This window comes from Nestor notabilis, unplaced genomic scaffold, assembly GCF_000696875.1.
Source record: "Nestor notabilis isolate BGI_N333 unplaced genomic scaffold, ASM69687v1 scaffold9702, whole genome shotgun sequence".
In the NCBI taxonomy this organism is placed as follows: Eukaryota; Metazoa; Chordata; class Aves; order Psittaciformes; family Psittacidae; genus Nestor; species Nestor notabilis.
Genome location: NW_009919852.1, coordinates 75,370 through 103,347, shown reverse-complemented (window position 1 = coordinate 103,347; position 27,978 = coordinate 75,370). Strand labels below are relative to the sequence as shown.

Below are 27,978 nucleotides of genomic sequence, written 5' to 3'. Positions count from 1 at the left end.
TGTTTTGTTCCATTTATGTACAGTTTGGTATGAACTCATCAATTGATCTGAGATAAATATCTCACCATTGCAAGAATGAAGTAATTTGTCTAGGCACTGTACTCTAACAGAATAACACATAGAACTATATAATACTATATTTAAGCTGTGTACACATTTTTTGCAACTTTATCAACTCTAGTTGTAATATTTTTCTTGGTTTGCAATGACTGAGAAAAAACAATGGTGAAAAATAATGGGTTATTTTTTTCCCAGATTGCTCAACTAATAACATTTTCCAAAATAATATTTTGAATTTATTTGTGCAAAATGCTTTTGAGAATGGACACTTGATTGTTTTATTTAACTTCCAAATAATTTCAGTAGTATGTTGAGTCAAATTATTGACCAAAGATTGACAAAACATAAAATAAGCAGTTGCAGTCCACCCACATATACATGCAAACTGTGTGTGATATAAATGAGCAAAAAAACCATACCATGTATTGAGAAAGGAAGCTGTTTGGAACCTATGTGTCTGTATATTAATTGTCTCAATTAATACAAAACATAATGACAGTAGAGTGAAGGGTCATAAACAGTTATGTTTTCCTGCGTGGGAATTTTTTCCCAGGATTTCTTGTTTTGCTAATTGAATAGTGTTGACAGTACTGGAACAGTGATTAAACTGTATGCCCTAATGACGTCTCTTGTAGGTAAAGCTTGAAGGGTTTTGGGTTATATCCTTCTAATCTCCACCCCCCCCCCCCCCCCCCCCCCCCAACGTGAACATGAAAATTCTTTGTATTTCAGCATATTTCTAAAGCAGTGGAATAATATGTAGATTTGCTGTTCAATCTGATGCACTTTTTTTTGTTTGGGGTTTTTTTTTTTTTTTGAACTGTGATGGCTAGATATCAATAATGATACTTTCATTTCTTTCAGGCTGCTTTTATTCTACAAAATCTCCTTGTGATTCCACTTCCTACTGAAGACATGAAAGATTGTATTTGGCAAGTGAGTGACTATAACATTGCATGAGAAGAAAGGTCACAGAGAGATGTTACTCAATATAAAAACTTATGTCAGTATACCTATGTCCTGGGTTCAGCTACAGCAGTCATTTTTTCTCCTTCTTAGTAGCTGGTGCAGTGCTGTGTTTTTGACTTTCAGTCTGGGAACAATGCTGATAACACCGATGTTTTTAGTTGTTGCTAAGTAATGTTTACTCTGACCAAGGACTTTCTCAGTCTCATGCTTTGCCAGAGAGGAGGGGAAGCCAGGAGGAAGCAGAGACAGGACACCTGACTCAAACTGGCCAAAGGGGTATTCCATACCACAGCACGTCATGCCCGGTATATAAACTGGGGGGAGTTAGCTGCAAGGCCCAGATCGCTGCTCGGGTCGGGCTGGGTATCGGTCGGCGGGTGGTGAGCGGTTGTGTCCTTTTCCCTTGTTATTCCTCTTATCATTATTATTGGTAGCAGTAGTGGTTTGTATTATACCTTAGTTACTGGAGAGCTGTTATCTCAACTCGTGGGAGTTACATTCCTTCGATTCTCCTCCCCATCCGTCCGGGAGCGGGGGGAGGAAGGAAAAGGAGGGGAGTGAGCGAGCGGCTGCGTGGTGCCAAGTTGCCGGCTGGGCTTAAACCACGACAACCTATAAAATATAAACTTAAAGAATTACATGTCTAAGGTGACGTTTCAGAAAGCAAAACATATGAATAGACAAACTTCTTTCAAACTTCTAGCAAGCTTGAGAACAGAAACAAAGGGTTATTTTTTATATATGTTGTATTTTTTATGTATGTTGTATTTCATGAGTATAGTATCTTTCGGTTCCTAGGAAATTCACTTACTTACGTAGTATCATTAACATTTAGGATAGAAATTGGTCATTTATTTAACCTGCACTTAAAATGCAGTATGATTTGACAGGTATGAGGAAGATAAAATTCGGAGAATGTGGTGATTATAAAATGCTTTGGAGAGGGGAGGAAAAAAAAAAGTGTTGAGAAACAACCCTTTCCAAAATAAAATGAAGCAGCTGATTGCTTAGGTAATTTTGAATGCTTCTTAAAAACATAACTCATTGTTCAAAGCAGGGTGAACTAGAGCAGGTTGCTTGGGGCTGTGTCCAGTTGGGATTTGAGTGTCTCTAAGGGTACAGTCTCTCTGGGCAGCTAGTTCTAAGGTTTGACTACTCTCACAGGGAAGAAGATTTTTTTTTTTTTTTTTTTTTTTTTTTTTTTTTTTTGCTAATTCTGTTTAATAAGTGTTCATGCTGAAAGATGTTATCAAATAGCACTTTATGGTAACTGGTAAATTAAAACTGTTGAAAATACAGACACTTAAAATTGTAAGATACAAGATACCAAAATAAAATTCTGTATTTCAGAGGGGTTTTTTTTCCTTTGCAATGAGTAAAATGTTTCATCTGTTGCCATGACTGCATGCGAGTTCAAAGGAGAGCTATTAAATGAATCTAGGTGAATAATAGGAACCATGTACCATACCCAAAGTAGAATGTCATCATTTATATTTCTCAGGTAAATAGGAAAAGGAAAGACTATAAATACGTTGTATCTCCACAGGAATGTCTGTAGTGTTCCTTATACCTAGTTGATAATTCATTTTGCTATGTTACTTTAAAAAGTGACATAGGAAATTTTTTGTCATGGGTAAAGTTAACTTTACACAGCATTTACACAGCATTCTGCAGCATACTGTGTTGTATGAAGATTGCTGAAGTTAGAGCACTTGTTATAAATGTAACTCTTCAAGGGCCCCTGTTGTATAATACGGTATCTGCCACAGCTTTTTAAACTGGCAAAGACTGTGCTGGGTAAAAAGTTTCCAAAGTATGCATTTGTCATAGTTGATACAGTCTAATCATATTGATGACATGTATGTATGACTACTGTTTTATAATTCATCATAAACAGCTTACATGAAATGCTACCTTCTTCAAACAGTCATATCTGATTCTCTATTAATTGACATAAAATGCAAATCAGGAAAGCAGTTTCTGTATAACAGAAACCGAGCAGAATGAGCAGCAGCTATCTAAACCTCTGGTTATAATTTATGATGTGACACAAATTAGTTTTACTGCTTCTACTTGATCTGTTTTTTGTTTTGTTTTCTTAGAAAGTAAGCTTGTGCTCAGTGTAAATGGAGGGGATGGGGGAGATTTAGAGGCTCTTGGGGACAAATAGTGTTTTTCAAATTACTTATTTGCAGTTGATCTATCTCTGCTCTCTCCTAACTACCAAAGAAATTTTCTAATTCCCAGTCATGAATTTTCTTTCCATAGTTCTAACTAGTTTGTTCATGAAGTACTGCAAGAAGCCACCTAAAACTGCCTTGCAGAATGAAATTGGTTTGAATTTTTCTCAGTCTGGGTTCTTTTTGCAATTATTACTTCTAATTTTTATGGTCAGTTGGAAAGAGGTTATCTTGTAGCTGAATAAAACTTCGTGTTGTCTTCTGTTGCCATAGAAATACTGTAACGAAAACAGTCAAAGCAAGCTGTTTATTTGAAATAAAACTATGAAGTCTTTCTTTTCATGTATAAATCCACTGCTCTAGAAAGTTTTCCCTGAAGTCAGTATTTAAAAAGAAATGACTGAAAACCATTCTTCAAAGAGAAGTTCTTTCTTTTCATGTCTTGTTTTCTAAATAAATCTTTTATCATAGTAGATTGACACAGCTAGTTGTAGTATAATGGCAGTATATTTTAGAACAGGCTGACCTTTTCAGGATATTTACTCTTATCTTAGTATGACTATGCTCTTTTTCTAAGGAAAAGTTTTGCACTATTTGGTATCTGTAAGTAGAATTAAATAAGAAAGTAAAATTATAAAGTGTCCTGATACATACACAGTCTTAAAACCACCCATTTACAGCTTTCCATCACTTTCTATTTAGCTGTTAATAAATTTCATAGGAGCTAAATAGCTACTTACATTTTGCTAAAATATTACAGTTTTTGTAATATCTTATAATTTAACTCAGCCTTCGTAAAATCTACATTTGGTTTTTGGAATCTATTAGTTAAAGCCTGTAAAGCAGCTATGTATATGTATATGCATATGCACTCACACACAGTATTAGGTTTAATTTGGGGTTTTTTGGACAGTTTTTATGTAAAACATTCATTTAAAGAAATCATGTCTGTGAATTTTGTGTCTTCAGGGTCCATGTGTACATGATGAAGAATCTGGCCTCTCTCAGACAGGAAAACCTGCACTCAAGGCCCTTTTGTATCACTGCCAGTTCTATGAGCATGTGAAGCAGATGGTGAAACACTGTTACCTAGGATGTTACATGTTTGATTTGAATTCTTCCAAGGAAGACAACCTCATCATAAAAAAAGATGATATAACTGGTAAGTGATGTTAATGTAATCTTGTAGTATTTTAAACCTACGTAAATAATTTCTAGTTATGAGTAACTTACCTCAAAAAATTCTTACTAAAAATGGAACCAAAAATGAATATTCAAGCCATGCCCTTAAATACATTAAGAAAAATATTGCCTGAGGATTTAAGTGGTGGATAAGCCACTAGTTCTAACATACTGCAGAAAAAGCTCTGAGCTGTAACCTACATCATCAAAAAGTTATAAATAGAAAAGATGCAGTTGGTTCCGCAGTATAATTTCTTGCAAAATACTGTTGGCAAAATACTTTTTAAAGTTATGACTTTGACAGATCAATACAATGAAAGTTTAGAAAAAGATACATGGACTGTTTCTAAGACTCGTGTTTCTTGATGTGTTCAACATCAAAGATGCATGAGTAGGAGTTGGCTCTTATATGTTGAAGTTAGCTGCATTCTAAGACATCAGATATTTAATTTGTAGACTGAAAAAAATCTAATACTCAGATTGTTGGGGGTTTTTTGGTTTTTTTTTTTTGGTTTTGGGTTTTTGTTTTTTTTTTTTTTTTTTTTCACCTGTATGCCTGGAGTATCTCTGATCTAATTTTTAATATTGCTTAATTGTTTTCTGAACAATATTTCTAAGTCTTACTATGATGCATTGTGGGAACCAGCATTTCTGTCCAAATATGCGTTATGATCTTAAGTTTAGAAAGCTAGGAAATTCTTCAGAGAGCTCAATTAGTAAAAACTGTTCAAGGGAGGGAAAATCAGTAAGTTAATTCTTCTTCTTGGTTTCTTACTTTTATGTGTGCCTAAGTTTTTGTATTTCCATCTTCTAAGGTAACAGATTTAAACAGTTCTTGTAGGCCTGCTTCTGTTAAATTTATTTACAGAAACATGAACAGAAGAGGAATGTTATTTCCCCTACCAAGTTATGACTTTGACAGACCCAAGGAAAATTAATATTATTGGTTATCTGTCTGATTTTCAGAGGCTTACCTTAGCAGTATACAAAATGCAGCCATAAAAGTCCTCAATTTCCTCTGTGGCTGCTTTATTTATCTGCAAGTGTAATTTTTTTTCAATCCAACACATTTTGCTCCTTCCATGCTTGTTGTATTTGTGCCTCTTGGTAGTTGTGGTATCTGATGCAATATCGTATCTGAAAGCAACTCAAACTCCAGGATTGTAGAACTTTTCAGTGAGCAGTTGAGAGTTGTTTTATTAGGTTGTTGAAAAGCAAAGCCAAAAAAAAAAAAAAAAAAAAAAAAGATTTTTCCAGGAGCTTTGAAATGAAGGGGGAGAATAATCTATGATATTTCAGGAACAAGATACAGTTTGGTTTTTTTTTTTTATTATTTAAAAAAAGGGAGGACAGGATAATGTTTGCTCCATCTCTAAAACTGTAGTGCTTGAAAGGCTTATGAGTCCTCTATTCATATGTTCAGAATTGTGGTGTTTATCTATAATGACCTTTTTTTGCTTTTTAATAGGTCCCTTATCTCTTAATAGAAGATCTTGCTTTGGTTTATCTTGCTAAACCCATTTTTGTCGTGTTTTTCCCAGTGTATTTTCCTCACATTTTGCAGGAGTACAAAAATAAAATCCATCTGCAAAGTTAAAGTTAGAGAATAAAATTAGTTCAGTTTAGTAATTAGCTAAGATATGTATAGGATTTCTACTTTTGTGGGTTTTGCATTCAGAATCTGTATAATCTAGTGCTTTATTCATTGGGTTTTTTCTAAATATATGAAAGCCTCAACCTACTATTGACAGGTTAGTGCTATTTTTGGCTCTTTTTATTCTGAAACAGATCTACAAAGTAATTCTGTCTTCATTATCATAGTATCATAGAATAGCTAGGGTTGGAAAAGACCCTAAGATCATCTAGTTCCAACCCCCCGTGGGTTCTCTTGAAACTGCTTCTTTTAAAATGTGAATTTGAAGGGTTTTTTTAAGACATGGACATCTGTTAATTATGTTTGTGCTGTGACACCCCAGTATCTTCAATACTTTAGTACTATTACATTTTAAATAAAACTAAATCTGAACTATTTCAAATTACTAAAGTGTATGCAACTGCTTGAGTTAAGTGTATATTTTTCCAGACTATTTTGTAGCACTGAAAATTGTATTATATTTAAGTCCAGCTTATTGAAGGGATTTCTTGGATAAGAATTCATAGGTACAATGTGTGAAAATTTATCATTCTCAGAATATAACTGTGGTTGGCTACTTTTCTGTTTCACTGAAACAGTCCTCTGAAAATCTTGTAATGCTCTCTGCAGGTCTTTTAGGAATGAAAAAAAACACCTTTTTTGTTTGATTTTTTTTTTTTTTTTTAAATTCTTTTTTTTTACTACAGATTTTGATGATTCTCTTAATCTTTGGAAGGCTCCATCCAGTCAAAGCCAGTCTTCACATTCTCAGTCAACATCTGAAACGATGGTAACTTGCAGAGCAATATATTAATTTTATATTTCAAGTTGTTCATGAAATGCTTTGAAGAAACTTAGTACTTTTACAAATGCTATAGAAGCCCAGCTGAAAAAAAACCCAGCTGAAATTAAACTGAAAATTTAAAAGCTGAAACTAAATTGAAATTTACTTTGAAGTAGATTTAATGTATTGAAGAAAACTTTTATTGTTATTTACCTGAGCAAAAATAAATAAAATAGCTTACCTTGACTAGTGAAATGCATAAGGCAGTGCTGAATTCTGTAGCTTCTCACAGCAAGACATATTCTCTAGAGATTACTTTGTAATTTGCTTTATTGACAAAATACAGTCATCTCCATCTATAGCTGTCACTTCCACTGCTTTTATCCTAACTGTCCTTTCAGAGTGAACCCATATTTACACTACACAGCTACAAAACTGGATCAGTCAAAACCACATAAGTGTATTAGGTTAAAATTATATTCTGTGTCACAATAAACTCTGGATTCTGAAACTGCTTTTATGGAATGTAACAGTGGCACAAGTGTTTGCAAGACCCAAAATAGACATGAAAAATACAAGAAAGCAGGTGGCTGCTTGAAAAATTTGTTTCTGGCTAGGATGATTATTGCAATGAAAAGCTATAAACATATGCTGTCTTTCAAGATGGCAGATGCAAAGGAAGAGAAATTGAAATACATTCTTCCACTTCCAGAGTAGATTTGCAATATTAGATCAGGCTGTGGAGGAAGCTTTTATAACATTCGTTAGTTACGTGATAAAGATCATATATTTTCACAGACTGCAGCATAACTAAGAAAACTCTGACATGTTGCACTGAAAATCCATTTTAATTTTTTCTTCAAAAATCTTTGATTTATGAAAGACCATCTAATGTAATATGAAAGCCATAATGTCATAGCTCAGAAGTTTTTCTGTTAAACAGATGTGCCTATATGCCAAAGACTGATAAAGCACAGGGTGCTATCTTATTTTATTGACTAAAATTTTTATGCTCAGTTTTCCTGTGGATTGTGACAAAAATAAAAATATAGGAAAGCCAGTGTTGGAGTTTTGTCTCAAAATATTTTGCAATTATAATTTTTCTTTACCATTCTCTTTTATAAATTTATTGCTGTCTAGTACTGTGACTGCTATCTGGCATGTTTTTAGTAATTGAGGAAAAGTTGTACTCTAGTTTTAAGCTAAAATTTCTCTTTTTCAGAAATTGTATTAATTATTTTGATTTTCAGTTATCTAAAGAACCCAAACGGCCCAGAAGATGCTTGGGGTTCCTTTAAACACAAATATTCAAATTTGAATATTTGAAATGAAAATAAATGAAAATGCATGCAAATCAGGAAGTAGATGCTAACAGGAATAGCGCTCTAAAAACATTTACAAAAACCTCAGGTTGTTTAAAAGCAATTGTTTCCAATTTGCTTTTTAATGAATAAATTAAGTGCCACTTTCTTATAGGAATAAAAGTTGAAAAAATTTTGTCTTTGGTTCATGTTACTTGAGTGAAACATAAATTTCATCAATTCATCAGGGTTGAGTGTCTAATCTTAAAATTGTGCTTGAGTTCTCATGAAGAGTTCATTACATGAAATTGCTTAAGCAGAAAAAGTGAAAAAATAATTTGAATCTACTAGACCAAATTTGTATTTGTATGTGTAAAGTAGCACCATAGTTTAACGTAAAGGCGTAGCACTACCATTCTATTTAACAAAGGGCAACTAATTAAAGTGGAAAACTCAATGTAATACTAAGATACGCTCATTCGTGTCAGTCTTCCAGATGTTGAGACTTCGTATTTGCTAAGATTATGCTCTTACAGCTAATGTAAGAGAATTTTATTCAAGTGTGGGTTTTGTTTTCTTCTCCGTCTTCCCCTGATACATATGAAAATTTCACATAAAAACTTTGCTTGTCATTTATAGAAGTTAATTTCCATTTGTCCTTCATGGACCATTTTAGCAGCTCTAAATTCTTGTTTTCACTAAATTTCTATAATAAAATACATTGCTGACATGACAGATTGTAAGATGCAGGGGTCTGATGTTCAAATGCCAATATGAACTCCGAGAAGAAAGATGGAAGAAGAGAACTGAGGCTAAGTACAAACTGTATTTCGGAGGGCTGTTAATGACTATTAACTGTCTTTCTAGTAAAGTTTGGAAATACCTTTAAAATCTCAAAATTGTCCTTAAGTCAGGCATTCACAATTTATTCCTAACTAAATTTAAATTTTATGTTCCTACAGTTTGGCCCAAAGTTTTCCATTTTGATGTATGAAAAAAAAAAAGAAATACATGTATGAAGTCACACCAAAAGTTTGTAGTTTTGTATATTGATGGTAGCAAGATGTACTTATTCCAAGCCCACTAGATGGCATGCTTTCCCCATCGCAGATGGAAGGGAGTCGGCAGGTCTTATTGAAGGGAAAAATGTTAGGCTTTTTGTGGTCAACATGCACAAATAATTGAGAGATACCAGCTATCAAACCAAGTAGAATTGTTTCTATGAGAAGATCTTCTATGATATTTAAATATTTATTTTTTTTTAAAAGTAATTCTAAGTATGTCCATATCCATTTTGTGAATGTCAGTCTAGGAAGCTGAAACTGCTTTTTTCTTCAGTAAGCCGTATCCTGAATGTATTTGGAGAAGCAATAGTGATGTCTTTTTACTGAATTACGTGAATTTTTTTTCTGTGAAAAGGTCTGCATATTTTTTTGTTGTTCGCTTTTGTTTTTTATATTTGAAAACAGTTTGGACAAAAAGAAAAAGACACTGTTAGTTCTCCTCTGTTTTCAGTTTTCATGTAATCAATACTTTGAGCTATCTGCTATCAAAGGCTGATTTCACACAGTGTTCATGTGATCTTAAGTGAAAATAAAAATCTAAATTACTTTTTGGCTTCATCTTTTTTTTTCCCATCCTCAAATTTGCAGAAAATAAAATTGAGAAAATTAAAAAGCAGATATATTAATAACAGGGAACTTTTTTTTTTTTTTAAATTTAGTGTATAAAATAGTCTTTCAGAGGTCTTGCAGAGGCCGTAAGTACACTTTTGCCCATTTTATAGAGAAAAGCATAGCAATGTGAGGATGAAATCAATGTTTCAAGGTCATGTAAAAGACAGCAGCAGTGCTGCTCTGTTAGCTGTTAACTGTGCACTATATTTAGTGTCTTTAAGATCTCAGAGGATTAAAGATTTTTATCAAATTTGTATTTGTTTTTCTGCGAACTGGAATGTGGATACCGCAGAATGTCCAGTTCTGAGATTAAAAATCTATGGAATTCATAGTTTAAATGTTAACTCAGGTTATCATTACAGAGGACAAATCTTTATTCCTGTTGCAACCAACATGTTTGGTTTGTGCTTACTACGTGTGACTGAGAACACCAATCAGCATAGATATACTAACTTGCTTCACAATGCATAAATACACTAGGGCTGTGCTGTGCCCTGGTCGGCTTAGCAAACTGAGCAGTTATTTAAAAACTTGAGCTAAAAATGGTGCAGGTTAAAGATCTACAGACATTTCCCAGATAGTGTTAAGTCATGGCGACTCTTTCCTGTGAAATCTTCTTGCTATTTTACAAAAATGTGTGCTTTATTTTCTGGAACCATGGTTACCAGACTGCTATACAGTTAAGTGATTTAAACCTTTGAAAATAGAACTGAATAGAATTAATCACTGCAAGCCTATTAAAGCAATGCCAGAGGGATTTTTATACTAGAGGTTAAGAAAAGACCTTTTATTCATAAGTGTTAGATAAATGGCAAAACCCTCACATTTCTCCTGTGTTTCCATTCAGACAATTTTTGTATTAGTTCTAATCTGCATTCCTCATCTCCCCCCCCCCACACAACCCTTTCTATTCTTCAGTTAAACCCCCTTCAAAAGTCTGTTGTTTGCTGCATTGCTCCCAGAAAGAATATGGTGGCAATAGAAAATATCCTTTACTAGATGCAATGTCCCAGACTCCCAGTTCATCCTTATCAAAGGGATTTATAAAAGTTGTAATATCTTTTCTCTCCTGGAGGGCAGAACATTGTGGAAACAACTTCATTGTGCTACTATGTCTCTTCTGTTAAGATAGCAGAAAATTTCTGGTTTTAACACATGTCCTACTGTGAAACAATTACCAATAAATGTTCTGTCAGTGCAGAAAGCTGATATTATTCTAACTAGATAAAGCATTTATTGAATTTTTTTTAACATATCCAAGAGCTTGTTTTTTATTTCTTTGCCCAAAGTGCTTACACTTCTGTAAAAGGTGAGAAAGAATTGTGTAATGTAGGTGATACTATTTATTAATACACGAAAGCTTATATAATACATAATAATATATTCAAAATTACTTTCGGTGTAGTAATAATTCCTTTTAGTGCTTTGCTTATTGCAGAAGAACCATATGGACTGTTAGAAGTTGCATTTGGGGTTTGTACTTTTTAAGAAAGAGTTGGTTTTTGTCACTTACTAGAATGCTTGGAATTGAAGTATATTCCTGAATAAGTGCAGAGTTTATCATGTGTCAAGGTTGATTTAATATGGATTTTAATAATTATTTAAATCAGCAAGCATGGAACTTTAAATAATTTATTTCAATTAGCAAATATAATTTTATTTGCATAATCTGACCAGAATTTGAATTTAAGTTCATTGGTACAATTTGGTTCTGCATTTTACTAACTAGAAAACTATTTAGCCAAACGTCCTAGTGTTTCTGTGACCCAGGCTATATGCGAATCCTGGGATCCAGACATGCACCCCACATCTTACTATAGCTTGTTTTCTGTGTTACAGTAATCTGTCTTTTTTAAGGAACAATTGAGCATGCTTGAGGAACAAGATTCAGGACTGTAGGATGGACAATAATGGGAGACAAGAGGAAAAATAGGGGAGAGAAGGGAGTTACAGCATGGAGATGGCAACCTTTAGCTCATGTAGGCACTGTGGTCTCAAGTAAAGACGTGCTGATAGAAACCTAACAAACAACATTTGAAAGTGATAGGGAGTGGGAGGTAGGGTTAAACCTTCTAGGAGATGAGAAAAGCCTAAAGCTGACTCTTCCTGTAGCTCAAAATGCTGCTGAGTAAGTCAAAGCTGGAAAGCAGTGACCTAACTGCAAGGATACAATAGCTAGGAAGGGAGTAATCTGTGATTTCCTTCCCTCCACAGTTTTTTGTCAATTAAGTCACTTTTGACTTTCTTTTAGGTAAAAAAAAAAATAATATTCCAACTGATTTTCTAATAGAACTTGGAAAAGAAAACATTTGAAATATTTTGGTCTTCCTTAGGAAGTTTGCTGTCTAACGCCATCCTCCTTCAAGCTCGCTGGATTCCCCAGCATTCTGTATTCTTTACGCTATATAGTGACATTCTTGAAGAAAGCTTTTGTAATGTGAATTGTACAGCTAGAAAACCAAAAAAATGGAAATGAAAAAGTGACCTGACATGGGAGACATTTATCCTATACTCTTGAAACAGGTCACGGGTCTCATTGTGTCACAAAAGCATGTATTAAGCTGGAGACTCTAGGTCTCCTGATCTCAAGCTTATGGTTTTAAACACAGTAGCAAGAACATTAAGAACTTTGAAATCATGCAAAATTAATAACATGATAGATAATGTAAAACTGGTAGGAGGAGCATGGTAGTATGACAGTAGAATGTACTATTGTGTAAATATATCTTCACTATGAAATGAATACAGATTGACCTAAGATTAAGAGAAGTACCCAGAGTCAGAAAGTCTCTGGAATGTCAACTTTGGCTGATGACTAATGCGCTTGTGATATTTTTATCTGAGCATGTCCTGTTACAGATGGACAAGTGCTGATGTTCTCAGTAGGGCAAATAGTCCATGAAAAAATTGAGTTTAAATGCTTCAGTAATGCCTTTCTATCTTTATCCAAATGTAGATTGAGTCAATTATATGGATGAAAGAGGGATGAAGAAGAGGAATTTTCAGTAACATGACCATTGATCAGTTTTTAACTGAAATGTGAAATATGAACAGCCCGAAACATCTTTCAATAGTTTCAGTTACTAGATATTTATAGAATGTGTATATACATATACACACATATAAGGAACAAAATGTAATCAAATTGGTTCTGAACAGTAATTTTTACATCATGTTTTGGTTTTACTGGGTCCTGTCATGGCGTGGTTCCCCCTGCACCCCAAGCAAAATATAAATAGAAGTCTGCTCTTGTAAAAGCTGGAATCAACTAATTTCCTTTTTATGGCTTTCTAGATTCTGTCTATGTCACCAACACTGGGGACTGTTACTGAGCTTCAGGCAACAGTTCCAACAAATTCAGTCAGTTTTATTCCTGAAACTGTAGTTGATCGGCTTATGGCACAAGGTAAGTCAAACTTTGGCTGTGGTACCTAATGATGAATATGATGCATTAGCCTGCCCATATTCCAGTATTTGTACATGCATATGGAGCTTGTGTATTGCTGGAACAATGACCATTGATTCTTCTAGTGGTTGTTTTAGAAGACAAACATGAAATGCTGCCTTTAAAATGAAATAAGGGTGAAATATTTGACAAAAATAAGTAAAAATGGTTGATACTGCTTGAAATGTCACTCAACATTTAAATTCTAATTCTGGCATCCAGTCACCTTTTCAAAACAATCAATTTTGGTAAAGCTGTCCTGTACATATGTGCACACATAGAGAGATGTATATATAATTCTCTATATATGTAGATAGGTAAAACTGTGTGTAATGTAGAAAAAAATAAATATATAAAATAATGTATGTAGAGACATCTGTGTACAAATAGAAAACACCTTTCTGTGGAGGAAGGAAGTGAAAATACATCTTTCCAAATTTACCATGTATCTTTAACAATTATTAGTGCCTTGTAGAATGAACATTTTATTTCAGGACTATTTTAAATAATGCATTTCCTGTATCTGATTTCTTTGTTGTTTTCTTTTCTTCTTTTGGTTTTATTTTGTTTATCTTCTTCAGAATACACCTTTTAAATGTAAAGGGAAATCGGATGTTTTATGAAAAATAAAAAGCAATTTGTTTTATGTAACTGCTCTAACAAATCTGTTGTTTTTCCTTTTTTTTTTTTTTTTTTTTTTGTTTTGTTTTGCATTATTATTAAATGCATTCTAGGTCAAAGCGATACAACCACAACAGAATCTCCAAGTCAACGTGATTCTCCCATGTCTGCTGCCCTTTCTAAACAGTGGGCTGTAGTCACACCTGCTCTTTTGTCAGCTGTTTGCAGCCTTCTGCACAACCTGCTGGTTGTCACTCCAGAAGATACTGGAATTGCTCTTCAAGAGGCACATTTGCTAACAGCTCTCAGCAGGTATGACATCAGTAAATAACTGCTGAACTATAAACAAGGTGTAGCAGTAGAGGTGAAAAGTTTGAAATGAGATCTACCAGTGTTTCTTATCAAAAGTATTATGCTGATCACTTCTTGCTTCTGAAGGGTCCAAAAATGCCTTAAAAAAAATACAATCAACAAAAAAGAGTCTGTATTACTTCTTTTTGTTGCAGAAAAGGTAGTCATATTGGAGATTCTATTTGTGGTGTCTGTCTTCTGTAGGACTTCTGTATTCCTCTGGTAATGTTTTAGGTTTTTGTCTAGAGAGCCATTTAGTCATCCTTTTTGGAGGGATAATTTTTTTTTTCTTTAGTAGAACAATAGATGACATAGGTATTCAGAATTGCAGTTCTTTTCAGTTCTTTTTATGATTTTCTTCTTTAAATTGTATGCAGTATTTTGGGGTCTGTCTGTCTCACTAAAAGAAGAGTAAAGAATGCTTGCCATATTTGGAAAGTATTGGATGATAAACCTTGGTGTTTTGTTTCTTTTTTTAAAGAAGGAACCACTTCAAAATAGTCTTCAGATTGTATTTCATGTTTCCATTTGCATAGTAACAAATTCTTTCATCTGTACAAAGTGTTTGGAAGACCTGAAGTGAAGAATGAAAATTAGTTCAGTTTTTCTTAAGGTTTTTAAGAGCTTTTGTTGTTGCTCTTCATACTGCAATTAATGAAAAGAAAACCCCCAACAATTAAACACATACCCCACCCCCCCATCCCCCCAGTCTAACGGTGCAGTAACAGCCGTTGGAATTTGTTAGTCTATTTTGAAACAACTCACTGCTACTACAGTTGCCATTGAATAGACTTACTGCTAAACCCCACTATTTTAAAAAAGTGCTTCATAATTTTTTTAACTTTTGGTTTAAAATGTTCTCTTCTATGTAACATTAAATTAGTAGAGTGTTTAATTATTTAAGTATATTTCTAACCAACTTTATTTTATTTTAGTCTTGTAAGTGCTAATCTGGTTGAGAGATGTATCTTGGAAGTGAAAGCTCCTTTGGGTCATCCTTGCCATGTAGAACATGTAAAAGCTCAGGTTAGAGAACTGTTTGTTACTTTCTATTTTTTTTAAATTTTGAAAATAATTATGTTTGCATAATCTATACTCATTATCATAGTCCAGACACACTGCTATAGGCTACCTTCATGTGAATCTGTGCTTTTGACAAAGTTTAAGAGAAAATAAACCGTGTTTTATTTAACACAGAACAATTAATTTTTGTGTTAGAACTATACATAGAACCATCAAACTGAAAACCCGTGTTTGAAAAATACAAATTGAGTTTAGTGGTTACAGAAATCATATAATAGAATTTCTTTGAACAGTATTAAAATATGAGCCAGATAGTTACTGACACATTTCATATTTATTTTTTGCAACAAAACAGGTAGCTTTGCTTTGTCTTCAGTCCTGCAGACACATAGTTCTCAACTAATTTTGATGTATGCAAAGCATATAGGGTTACTGCCAATGGAACTACTTTTGTATCAATTTTAACTCTCTGTATATAACATATAGAATATACTATGTTCATGGCTGAGCAATATTTTAAAGCTTGTACTGCTCTGGATTCAGATTTACTTTGAAGAAAGATACACAGATTGTTAAGAAAATGTGTTTCTGCAGAAATCTTGGGAGAATAAATAAATGTATCAGGAATATTTTTTTTTCCTAAAGCTTCAAATTGAGTTTGTTTTCAGGAAATATATGTATTTATCAATATTAATGACCACTTTTAAGTTTTTCTTTGGGAGCTTCCAGAGAATATGATGCTGTACATATAATGAATTACAACTTTTTCTCGAGGAACTTTATTCTTAATCACTAGAAAATTGATTTCACACATGTGTTTCCAGACTAGGGATTCTGTTTCATCTTCTACAATAAAAATTAGGGGAACAATTTTAATTAGTATCCTATTATTTCTTATAAGTTGTATATATTTATTCAAAATGTTACGAGCCAGTTGAGGTGATGTATTTAAATTAAAAAAAAAAAAAAAAAAGTGGAAGGTGCAACTATGTGTCTTTATTTCATATATTTTTACAAATATTTAACAGGTATTATTACAACTTCAATACTTGTCATCTGTGTCCAGGCTTCTGAAATCATGTTTATTGGTGGACTCTCAGCTTGTAATCCAGGATGAAGTGTTGAAACCTTTCTTGGGAAATATCTTTACAATTCTCGCCATTCGCTCGAAAGATGGATTAGGTAATGAAGCACTTTGTTCCCAGTGTAGCCAGAGTCAGGTCTTTATTTACATACCACCTTAATTTAAACTAGTAGTTGTTGTCAGGCTTAGCTGTCCGGGTTTGTGCACACATGTGAATGGTTTGACTTTTCCCCTCCCTATTATCTTTGCAGATACTGAGTTAACGTCTGTGCTTCATGAAACATGGGTAGACTTTTTCAGCCTTCTAATTACATTATTGTGGAAGAGTGGCCAAATATCTTTTCCATCTGTGACAGCAGCCCTTGCAAATCATTGTACAGCAATAATTGGTAATGACTATTCCTGGATGGGTTTTAACCTAGCAACTAATAAAATAAAGAAACAGAAAAGAGGGACATTCCTGTTTAGATGCTATTAAGTAATTAGCAATGACATATACAAAATGAAAACCAGATGTGTCTGGAGGTTGACTAACTTTTTCCCTTAACTGGATTTTTACAACTCTTTCTGATCTCATCAGACTAACCTTTGAACTGTCAGATAAATTCACAAGTTCTGTTTGCATATATGGGTTAGTGATTCTAACTGTAAATCTTAATCAAATGTGGCACCTCTGAGTAAAGCCTGAAATAATCCATTAGCACTTCATTTTTTTCCTTATATGTTATGTTGGGTTTTTTTGTTTGTTTGCTTGTTTTTGTTTTTTTTTTAAAGTTTATTATAAGGGGAGTTGTTGGGGTTTTTTTGTGCTTTTTGGTTTGTTTGTTTTTTGGGGTTTTTGTGTGTTTTTTTGTTTGTTTGTTTGTTTGTTTTGTTCTTTGGGTTTTTTCAATTGTTTCTTCATTAGTTACTTGCCTAGTCAGGGCTCTAGGTCACCAAGATTCTCTGACATGTTTCAGTACTGAATTATGAGCATAGTCCATTCAAGCTTGTGACTTCAGGCAGTTGCATGTTAAGTGATCTGGTGAATCCAAATCCAATTACACACAAAGCAGCTGATGGGTACTGTTGGCATTATAATGTAAGCTGCTGAATAAAGTGAGAAGAGTTCAGAAAATTACTGAATGAATGAGTGATATAGCAAATTGAAACTGGGGTGGGTGTTTTTTTTTTTTTGTTCTTGTTTTATAGTAAAATCAATGCAGGCGAATTAGTTCATTTGAATGTTATAAACCCCAAATTTTTCTTCCTTAGATTTTTAAAGACTTGTCAAATGCGTAGAATTTATAAGTTCCTTGTGCAGTGAACAGGTATAACTGTTTCTTGGCTTACATGCTTTCTTTTGATAAGTCTTTCTGAATTCCAAAGCACTTAAGCTTTATTCAGAATGAAATATAAAATTCTGTATTTTTCTGTTTAACCTTTCAGATAACATTTGTGATTGTATTCATCTGTCAACCACACATCCATTATGTGTGACTAGTTTACAGTTCCTCTCTGTCCTTTTGAATGAAGAAGGAAGAAGACAGCTCCAAGATAAAGAGAATACATGTCAGAATCCAACTATCAGCTTTCTTCTGGATCACATTGAAGGATGCCAGGCATCAGTAACTCAACTGACTGCATTAATTATTCAGGTATTTAGAATTTGATGATGTGATTGCAGGATGTATTTTTACATTTTTGTATTTTATTAAGAAGGACTGTAGTTACCTATTCAAAAATCAATTGTTTCCAGTTATGAACCAAGACTTCTTTAATTTGAGACATCTATTACACTCATTTTTGAAATTCAGGTAATAAGCTGGAACAAATGCAAAGCAGCAACTTCTAGGAAGTGCCTTGCAAGGCAATTGTGCTGTAGCGGCATGGTAATATTAGATAGAGGAGATATAATACGTAGAATATATTTGGCCAAATACATACACTTATTTTTCAGCTTTTCCAAACATGTAATGAGATTTTTAAAGTTTGACACATAGCTATCCTCAGTGTAAATTACAGCATTGTTTTTTATAACAGCTGCCTTCATAAAAATTGTGAACCAAAATAAATCATTAAACTTTCTACTTCATTCCCTGATAGTGTAAGATCAGTGTTGTTGCATGTAAGGAGCATATATTAATGTATTTTCCAGGCTAATTTTAAATTGGCCAGCTAATGTATTTTCACTAATTTTTTTAGGAACTTTGTTGTCTGACAAAATATATATTTTGGTGATAAGATGCTTTTTTCCTAGATACTTACTCTTAATGTTCTGTCTTGCTTCGTGTAATCTTTTCATAAAGTTTTATTTATACTTTTATATACTGTCCCAACTGATTCTTTTTACCTCCTTTATATTTACATCCTTCACTTACGTACAGACTGTTAAAATATCTTCCATTACTTAGTAACAAGAAAAGTAATATGTGAAATTTGTCTGATTTATTTTCCCTCGCAAATTGATTCCTTTATGTACTCGCTGTCTTTCTTTAAATTATTTGCACTTTGTCACTGTAAGAATCATAGTGACTCATGACTGTGTTTGCCTAAAAGATGCACATTTCATATAACATAGCTTATGATTTCTCATATTCTGGAGTCAGTGTCTCATAATTTTATTTTTTTTTTTGTGAGAATCATATTTAGTACTGTTTTGCTATGTAAACCATTAGTTTTTCAGCATATATATTGGGTTGTGTGACCAAAATAGTGCTCATAGTATCACTTTATCTCCTCTCTTCCTATGGTTGCCAAATTCTTGTATGCTAACCTTATTCCTACCAGGACTTGTCTTGGTCTAGCTGATATCCGTCACACAACCTCTGTTTCGCTGCTGCAGTCTTACACCACTGTGCTTCTACAGCACTTATTGGGGCATAGTTTCTGTCCACTGAGAACCTGGTGTCTTTTAGTGAGGAGAAACTTCATGAGAGGATGTTTCTTGCTGTCGCTATATAGGCCTCTAAAACTAGAATTCCTTGAGCAACTAATTGCGGATAATTTGAGTGCATAGAGATTTCCTGCAAGGACGTGATTTTTCAGAGATTCATAGCAAAGCAGGGACACTTTATTGAAATCCCATAATTTGATAAATATCCTATTAGGTTTTTGTATTTAATGTTCCTGTATGTGCCTAAAACTGAACTCCTTGGCTCTGGCACAAGAAATGCAATTACATGGAAGTATGTTGCATTCCCTTATTTTCATACAAGTATACATAACTGATTACCAGTCTTTGCTAACAAAAAGTGATGATTCTTATGGTGACAGCAGAAAAGTCTACACAATGCAGAAGTAACCGCGGGCAGGCCAAAAGTACATCAGACACTATGACATGGTATTGTAAGAGATAGCAGCTTTTTAACTTGCTCTTTAACTGTTCAGAGCTGTAGATAGACATTGCATTTTGGTCATAAAATAGCTCAGAAGATAACTTGTTCTATCAGGGGCTTTATAATGCTGTGATGCTATGATGAAGCTATAATGCTTTTTAAAGCTGCTATGATGCCCTCAAAAGAATAGCAGAATTAGGAAAAACCAGCTTCAATTTTTAGAGCGAAGTACATATATTTATGTACTTCTTCCCTCCTTACCCTCCAGTGATCATTCAGAGGCACTTGAAAGAGGAGCCCATAGGATGTAAAGTTGGCTGTTAAAAAAAGCCAAACACAACAAAACACACAAAAAATATCAAACCACATAACAACTGAAAAATTTGTTATATATATAACAAATATAACCTTCCTTCAAGAGAAGCACTTCAGCAAATACTGAGTAACAGAAAAGGCAGTGAGAGACAATTTTCAAATAGTCATCTCCATTAATCATCTAACAAGATAAAATCTGCAGAGGAGTTGATATGCAATGTCAAATGCTAACTTGGGACCTTGTCTGCAGGTGTGACCAGGTACTAAATTGGTATGCATTATTGCATATAACGCTTTAATAAATGCACATGCTGACTTCAAAAGGTTTTGGTGCTTTTGTGTATGTCAACTTTAACCCTTGTGTACATGTTTTCAAAATCAGGAGTAAAAGTAATAAGGAAACCATAATCCATACATAATGTCTCAAATTTAGGCCCTAGCTTTTATTTTCTAGATACAAAATATATAATGTTTCAGAAAGTCAGTGATCTCCCCTTCAACTAACTTACAGAAGGTGCAGTCTAACATAGCTGTGTCTGCTGTGGATTTATGGGACATCTTAAATTTATTATACATCATAATTTCAAAAAAGTGTTAAAAGTGTCCATTCACATTTTAATGCTTTAATACTAGTCATTTAAACCTATAGAATCTGATGGCAAAAGAAATGATAAATTTAGAGTATTTTTTTTCCACTCAACTAGTAGTTAGTTGTGAATTATTAATTATTTAAATGTTCCCTATGATTGACTTTTTTCTTAATTAAAAACTATGATTCTTGATTGAAGAGTAAAGGAAAAAAGCATAAAGGAGCATTCTTTAAGAAAGAATGGAATTTTTATACTTTTAATCTACATTTTAGGTTACGCAGGATTGAAGGAACTCATCATTTTGTTTTTTTTTCATGTAATCATAGAATGGTTTTGCTTGGAAAGGACCTTAAAGGTCATCTGATTTCAACCCCCTTGCCAGAGGTAGGGACACCTACCACTAGACCAGCTTGCTTAAAGCCCCGTCCAACCTGGCCTTGAACACTTCCAGGGGTGGGGCAGCCACACCTTCTCTGGGCAACCTGTGACAGTGTCTCACCACCCTCATAGTAAAGAGTTTTTCCCTAACATCTAATCTAAATATACCTTTTTTCTGCTTGAAGCTTTTCCCCTGTCCTGTCACTACGTGCCCTTGTAAAAAATCCCTTTCCAGATTTCTTGTAGGCGCCCTTTAGGTACTGGAAGGCTGCTCTAAGGTCTCTCCAGAGTCTTCTCCAGGCTGAACAACCCCAACTATCTCAGCCTGTCTTCATAGGAGAGGTGCTCCAGCCCTCTGATCATCTTCATAGCCCTCCTCTGGACATGCTTGAGCATGTCCCTAATAAAGAGTCCCTCCCCAGCCTACAAGGATGCTGGGGAGGAACTCTTCATTACGGACTGTAGTGGTAGGACAAGGGGTAATGGTTTCAAACTTAAACAGGAGAAGTCTAGATTAGATATAAGGAAGAAGTTCTTTACAGTGAAGGTGGTGAGGCACTGTAATGGGTTGCTCAAGGAAGTTGTGAATGCTCCAACCCAAAGCGTGGGGCAACTGGGTTGAGTGCGGGGTGTCCCTGCTTATGGCAGGGGGGTTGGAACTAGATGATCTTAAGGTCCTTTCCAACCCTAACTGTTCTAAGATTCTATGTCCATGTCTCTCTTGTGTTAGAGGCCCCAGAGCTGGATGCAGTACTGCAGGTGGGGACTCACAAGAGCAAAGTAGAGGGGGAAAATCACCTCCTTTGACCTGCTGTTCAGCTCCTTTTGATGCAGCCCTGGATATGATTGGCTTTCTGAGCTGCAAGCACACACTTCCAGGTCATGTTTTGCTGGCTAGTGTAAATTAACATCAAGCTTAAGCTTTGATTTTTATATTTTTAACTACTCAGACATCTAAATTATTTACTTGGAAAAGAAACCACCACTTATCAATACAGAAAAATAGATAATTTACTTAAAATATTCTTGTGTTGCTGATCTAGTTAGATCCCAAAACTAGGACTGGTTTTATTAGATCACTTGGAATCTAATAAAACCAACTGTAGTCTAAATGTGAATTTATTATTTTTTTTTTGGTAGCTATAAATGCAGAACCCAGTCCATGCCTTGGTGCTTTGTTTTGGTGTCACTTGTCCTTATCAGCCTTATTTTGGCTGGTTTTTGTTTTCAAGTTGTAAACTTAGTCTTCATCTATCGACATTTTCTGTTCTGCTTACACTGAACACATAGATTTGCAGAATCATAGAGTTGGAAGGGACCTTCAAGATCATCTAGTTCCAATGCCCCTGCCATGAGCAGAGACACCGTCCAACAGATCAGGTTGCTCAAAGCCCCATCCAACCTGGCTTTGATAACCCTAGAGCTTAGATTGAGATTTTATTGCATATTACAATTTGAAAAATTTGTGACAATTATTAGCTAAAGGGCTAAAGCCAATAAAAGGGGATATATGTGAAGTATGTAGAAGTGTAAAATCTATGAAGTCCTATGGGTGAAGTACTCACAAGATTTATTTCTGAAGTGTTAAGTTTTTTCTTAAGATGCTGTCTTTTTGGCTAACTTTAAAATGTGTTTTGCTTTCTAGTATGATCCAGCGACAGTTCTTACTTTATTGTATTACGGTGCTTACCATTTTCTGTTGTACTGGATATCAGTATTGGAATGGTAGTTTAGGAAAAATTGCTAGACAGACAAAATTCTCAAGTGTATATAGTATAAAGTACAAACAGATACTCATCTTTCAACTATATTGTTATACGGCTCCAAATAAATATTCTTTTGAAAGCACAGATGTTATATTTATGTTATTAGAGATACTATGATGTTCACAAAAATAAAACAAATGACAATTTTTCTCTGGTTGGAAGAGTATCTAAAAAACCCAGCAACTATCAGTGTGTCAATGATATTTTTATTCTGAAGAATTTCACTGATGTTTAATGTCTCTTCTTCATCGCTGTGTTGAAGGAAAGTGAGATTGCACCAACAGCATGTCAGTGAGTTGTCTGCAATAGCAAGCCTGAACATTAGAAAAGGCCTGGAATGCTAGGGCTGAGAATCTAGGCTTTAGGAATGTAGAATGTTAAGAAAAGAGTAAGAGGAGTGAGCTTGGTGTGGGTGGGTGGGAAATCTTAACACTGTTATTAGAAAAAATAATTAAAAACTTCAGTGCGGATGAACTATAAAAATGAATATACAGAGGGAGAACTCTGGACAGGAATATAGTCATGAATCATCCAAATGAAAATATAGATCATGATAACATATTTATAGATATGAATACTACTTTTACTATGCTCACTTTCTCATTTTAGTAATAAAATTGCATTATCTGTAGATCTGTGAAAGAAAATCTTCAAAGGATGTGCTGAAAGAAGTTGCTACAAATGCACTGCTGTCTCTTTTAGCTGTCAGTAAAAATGCCCAGAAATCTGCTTTGGAAGGTGAGCATTTCAAAATGTATGTTAAATGATATATGAATCAAATGCTTGCAGGTGTTTCATGTAATTTTTTAAATCATAATGGTTTCTGTCAAAACAAAAGTCCTAGTTTTCAGTGGCATTTTTTTGCAGATTTTTACAGAAAACATTATTACTAATTAAAATTTTCAGTTGCAGGTAAAATATTACATTATAGCCAGTGTAAAAACTTGCGGTGAAATCACAGCTCTGTGTTGGAGTGAGAAGAAACCCGTGAGCTTTTAGTGCTAGTGGCATGTTCATCCATTCAAAATGGGAGATTTTGTGCTGGTAGTATCTTCCATTTCTTGTTTCATGCTATGCCAGTACAGGTTTGTAAGTGAAAGTATGCCCTCTGTTCTCAGTTCTGACTAGAACCTTAATGACCTAGACATGAAGAGACTTCTTCTTAGCTTTGTTCTTCCCTGCCACTTCCTTTCTTTCTTCCCATTTTACAGTTTAAGTAGGACCTTCTTCCCTTGCAGTGCGTCATCTTTCATGCTAAAGTTTTGATTTTACAGCAGTAAAACAAAAGTTAAAAACCTCTAATCAAAGGCTTTTTGTGTCTAGTAGAACACAGGGGAGACTAGTTATTTGCATTTTTTTTGTGTCGTACATTAAATGCCTGCTGATCAGCCCAAGTGCACTTTGTCTTGGGTGCTTTCTCATTACTCACATCTCTCTGTTGGTTTGTTCAGTACTTAAAACTACGCTACGCTGAAATACATAGCCTAGACATAACTGCTCAATGTCTCACCGTAATAGCAGCAGCAAACTCTGAACTTAAAATCCTATGCTATGTACCTGCTTTCTGCTCTTTCCCAGTAAGCTAGTGGTCTACTCAGCCCTTGCTTTAATCAGGGCTCTTCTTCTGTTGGTGACCTTCTAGATCATCTAAGACCTGACATCTTGTGAAGGCACTAGCAGTGTATGAAATGCATCACATTTTACACTAGAGTAGCCTTCACATTGTCCTTGCTGTGATGCAGCACAAACCTTAGAGGAAAGGAAGAGAAGTTCTGAGGGTCAAGTCAATGTCCCGGAGATATCTGTAGCTCTAACATCACCTGTTCAACTGTTAAGCACTTCTTTTTAAGATACAAATACAGTCCTGCACCTGGAAAGGAACAAACCCTTACAGCAGTACAAGCTGACTGGGGAGCTGAAAAAGACCTTGAGGTCTTAGTAGGCAGCAAGCTGAATGTGAGAAGAATAACAGCATGTTGGGCTGTATTAGCAGGAACACAGCCAGTAGATCAAGGGGAAAGGATTATCTTTCTTCTACTTAGCACTTGTCAGACCAAACCCAGCATAATGAATCTAGTTTTGGCCCAGTACAAGAAAGACATCAACAAACTGGAGCAAGTTCAGCAGAGGGGCATGAAGGTGGTTGTTCCTACCTGTCCCTAAAGGAAAGGCTGAGGAAACTGGCAGTGTTCAACCTGGAAAAAATAACATTTTGGGATGACCTTCTCGTACCTCTGAGATTTTGAAGAAGACAGAGCCAGGTTTTTTTACAGCAGTGCATGATGTAGGAGGGTGAGAGAGAATGGGCATAAATTGAAATTTGGCAAACTGGCTATAAAGAAATATTTTCCATTCAAAGGCGGTAAAACAGTGGCTAGACATACTGTGCAGTCTCTGTCTTTTGGCATTTTCAAGACTAAACTGGATAAGGCTACAAGTAAACCTTGCCTGATCTTATAGCTGACTCTACTTTGAGCAGGAGGTTGGACTAGATGACACCTGATGGCAATCTCTTCCAACTTGAGTTATCCCATGAGCCTATGATCATAGAACCATAAAATAATTTGGGTTGGAAGGGACTTTAAAAGTTATCTAGGCTAATCCCTCTGCAGTTAACAGGGACATCTTCAACTAGATCTGATTGTTCAGAGCCCCGTCCAACTTGACCTTGAGTATTTCCACGGATGAGCCACCAACCACCTCTCTGTTCCAGTGTTTCACGACCCTCATTGTAAAAGCTTTCTTCCTTATATCTAGTCAAAATCCCCTCTCTTTTACCATAAAACCATTACCCCTTGTCCTATTGCAACAGGTCCTGATAAAAAGTTTGTCCCCATCTTTCTTAGAACCTCCATTAACTATTGAAAGGCTGCAATAAGATCTTCCCAGAGCCTTCTCTTCTCCAGGATGAACATTCCCAACTCAGCCTTTCTTCATTGTAGTGGTATTCCATCCCTCTGCTCATTTTCGTGGCCCTCTGGGCTGAGGGCCCCAGAGCTGAGCACAGTACTCCCGGTGGGTTCTCACCAGAGTGGGGTAGAGGGGGAAAATTGCCCCCCTCAAATTGCTGGTCACACTTCCTTTCATACAACCCAGGATACAGTTGGCCTTCTGTGCTGCAAGTGTACATTGTCAGCTGTTCATCCACCAGTAACCCCAAATTCTTCGTGGCAGGGCTGGTGTCAGTCCCTTCATTCCAGCCTGTATTGATACCAGTGGCTGTCCCGGCCCAGGTGCAGGATCTTGCACTTGGCCTTGTTGAACCTCGTAAGATTCACATGGGCCCAATTCTCAAACTTGTCCAGGTCCCTTTGGATGGCATCCCATCCCTCAGACTTGTCAGTACTGGTGCTGGTATGGACCCCTGAGGGACACCACTTGTCACCAATCTCTATCTTGAGAGTGAGCCATTGACCACTACTCTCTGGGTGTAACCATCCAACCAATTCCTTGTCCACTGAACAGTCCACCCATCACAAATTTTGAGAGAAGGATGTTGTGGGTGACTGAGTCAAAGGCCTTACAGAAGTCTCGTATGAGATCCCTAGTTCTTCCCTTGTCCACTGATGTAGTCACTCCATGATCTTGTAATGAATTAAAGACTCTAGATACCAAGAAGAGAACCTAATTCAAAATTTTGCGCTTTGTGTCACCTCAACATTTGCTTTCCTTCCTCCTCAGATGCAGCAAATCTGCTGCTGTTACAGAAAAATTGGGTAAGATAAGATAAATGCATGCCATAACCTCTTCAAGCTTCAGTCTTCTAGGCAGCATCATTGAAGATAGGCCAAAGAGTTATGAGTTGCTATCCTCTTCCTCCCAAATCCATCTTCCCCTTTCCTTTTGTAATTCCTCTCGCAGGACTCTGTTGCAAAAGGACTCAAATGTATTCTTGCTTCTAAAGATCATTCAGCTAGATGCATTCTATTTCAGACACAGTTCGTTACTTCCTGATAATCAAAAAGATAACATACGTTATGAACTCACACAATTTGGATATCTGAATCCTTAAATCTCAGTTCAGGAGGGTAACAGTAATCAAGATGATTGCAAGAAAGCTATTTTATGTTTCATAAAATATTTTTGATTATGAATGAACTTCAAAATGTTAATATTTTTTGTCTTCCAGTTGACTTGATAAACAGCTGTATAGAAAACATGAAACATATTCATGCACAGCTGAATTTGGATTCCTTAAAGGCTGGGAAAACACAGAAAAAAAAGGTAACTGTAAAAATCAGAAGACTGATATGTTAAGGCACTTCCAAGCTCTTGTTTGTTTGTTTTCTTTGTTTGTTTTCTTGAGGCCATTACTGTTATTACCTGTCACAGGTGAGACAGAGTAAATGACAGCTTGTATTGGATCTGGATGCTAGAGTTTAAGATTCAGTGATTTTAGAGCTTTTACCAACTTGATTATCTTACATACTCACTCTCCCACCCAGAGTTATGTTCATTAGGTCTCAATTTCCCTTTCCAACATGTAAATGTCTGCTGGTTCAGGAAAGTCAGGCAGAAAATCATATTGGATTGTGTTTTGCAGTTGCTTAGTTACCAGTCTTGGGTGTTACTGGCCAGAGCCCCTTGGCATGCACTGGTGTTTGTCTCCATGCGTCTTTCTAGTCTTCTGGATCTTCTCTCACTTGCAGAGTGACCCTTTCTTCCAGAGACCATTTCTTTTCAGAAATCCTTGTCACCACCAACTTTTCTTTCCAGAACCAAGCTCCTGTTTACCTAATCTAAATATTCTATACGAGAAGTACAATACATGATAGGCCTCTGAGTTAGTGGTTCTGTCTCTTGTCTTTTCTGTAATTGGAGGATTCAGGACTTCCCATTTTTAGTCCAGCTTATCAGAATTAGCAACTAGCCCATTCTGGTTGAAGTCAGCAGCTAGCAGGCTTCTTGTTGAGAGTTCAGAAATTCAGTTTCAGACATTCATACACGTATATGTTCATCCATTTGTCACCTGTCAGTGCTTGCAATTTATATTTGTTTAGACTACAGCAATATCTAAGAGTACTGTATTATTTTCAAACATACTTGGATTTTCAGCCTTGACTTCATGGTCCAATCCAGCCAATTTTTCCCACCTAGTTTCCACAATAATATGTTTTCTGTTTCTCAGTTTTTCTCTCTCAGTGTCTTTCAACTAGTGCTAGTCATTATGGTTTTGTCTGTTCCTGTACCAGTCAGTCTTCTCCCCACCCCAAAACCAATGCCAGTCTGGTTGCACATGTAAGTCATATTTTTTTATTCTCTACATTCTCATATTATCTGGCTTCCAATTCTAATTCGTTTTC

At 35.2% G+C, this 27,978-nt stretch overlaps 1 protein-coding gene across 1 annotated transcript in view; it reads left to right on the top strand.

The window, feature by feature from the left end:
* The window catches only part of RTTN (rotatin), a gene marked incomplete at its 5' end in the record, with an annotated part of 46,387 nt that overhangs the window by 6,893 nt on the left and 11,516 nt on the right, over positions 1-27,978 (top strand). The window contains 11 exons of the mRNA XM_010010427.1: positions 925-996; positions 4,179-4,371; positions 6,732-6,814; positions 13,080-13,191; positions 13,965-14,163; positions 15,138-15,228; positions 16,254-16,407; positions 16,561-16,698; positions 17,738-17,946; positions 23,308-23,413; positions 26,805-26,899. Of these exons, the coding sequence (XP_010008729.1) occupies positions 925-996; positions 4,179-4,371; positions 6,732-6,814; positions 13,080-13,191; positions 13,965-14,163; positions 15,138-15,228; positions 16,254-16,407; positions 16,561-16,698; positions 17,738-17,946; positions 23,308-23,413; positions 26,805-26,899 (1,452 nt within the window). The remainder of the gene's footprint in view (positions 1-924; positions 997-4,178; positions 4,372-6,731; positions 6,815-13,079; positions 13,192-13,964; positions 14,164-15,137; positions 15,229-16,253; positions 16,408-16,560; positions 16,699-17,737; positions 17,947-23,307; positions 23,414-26,804; positions 26,900-27,978) is intronic.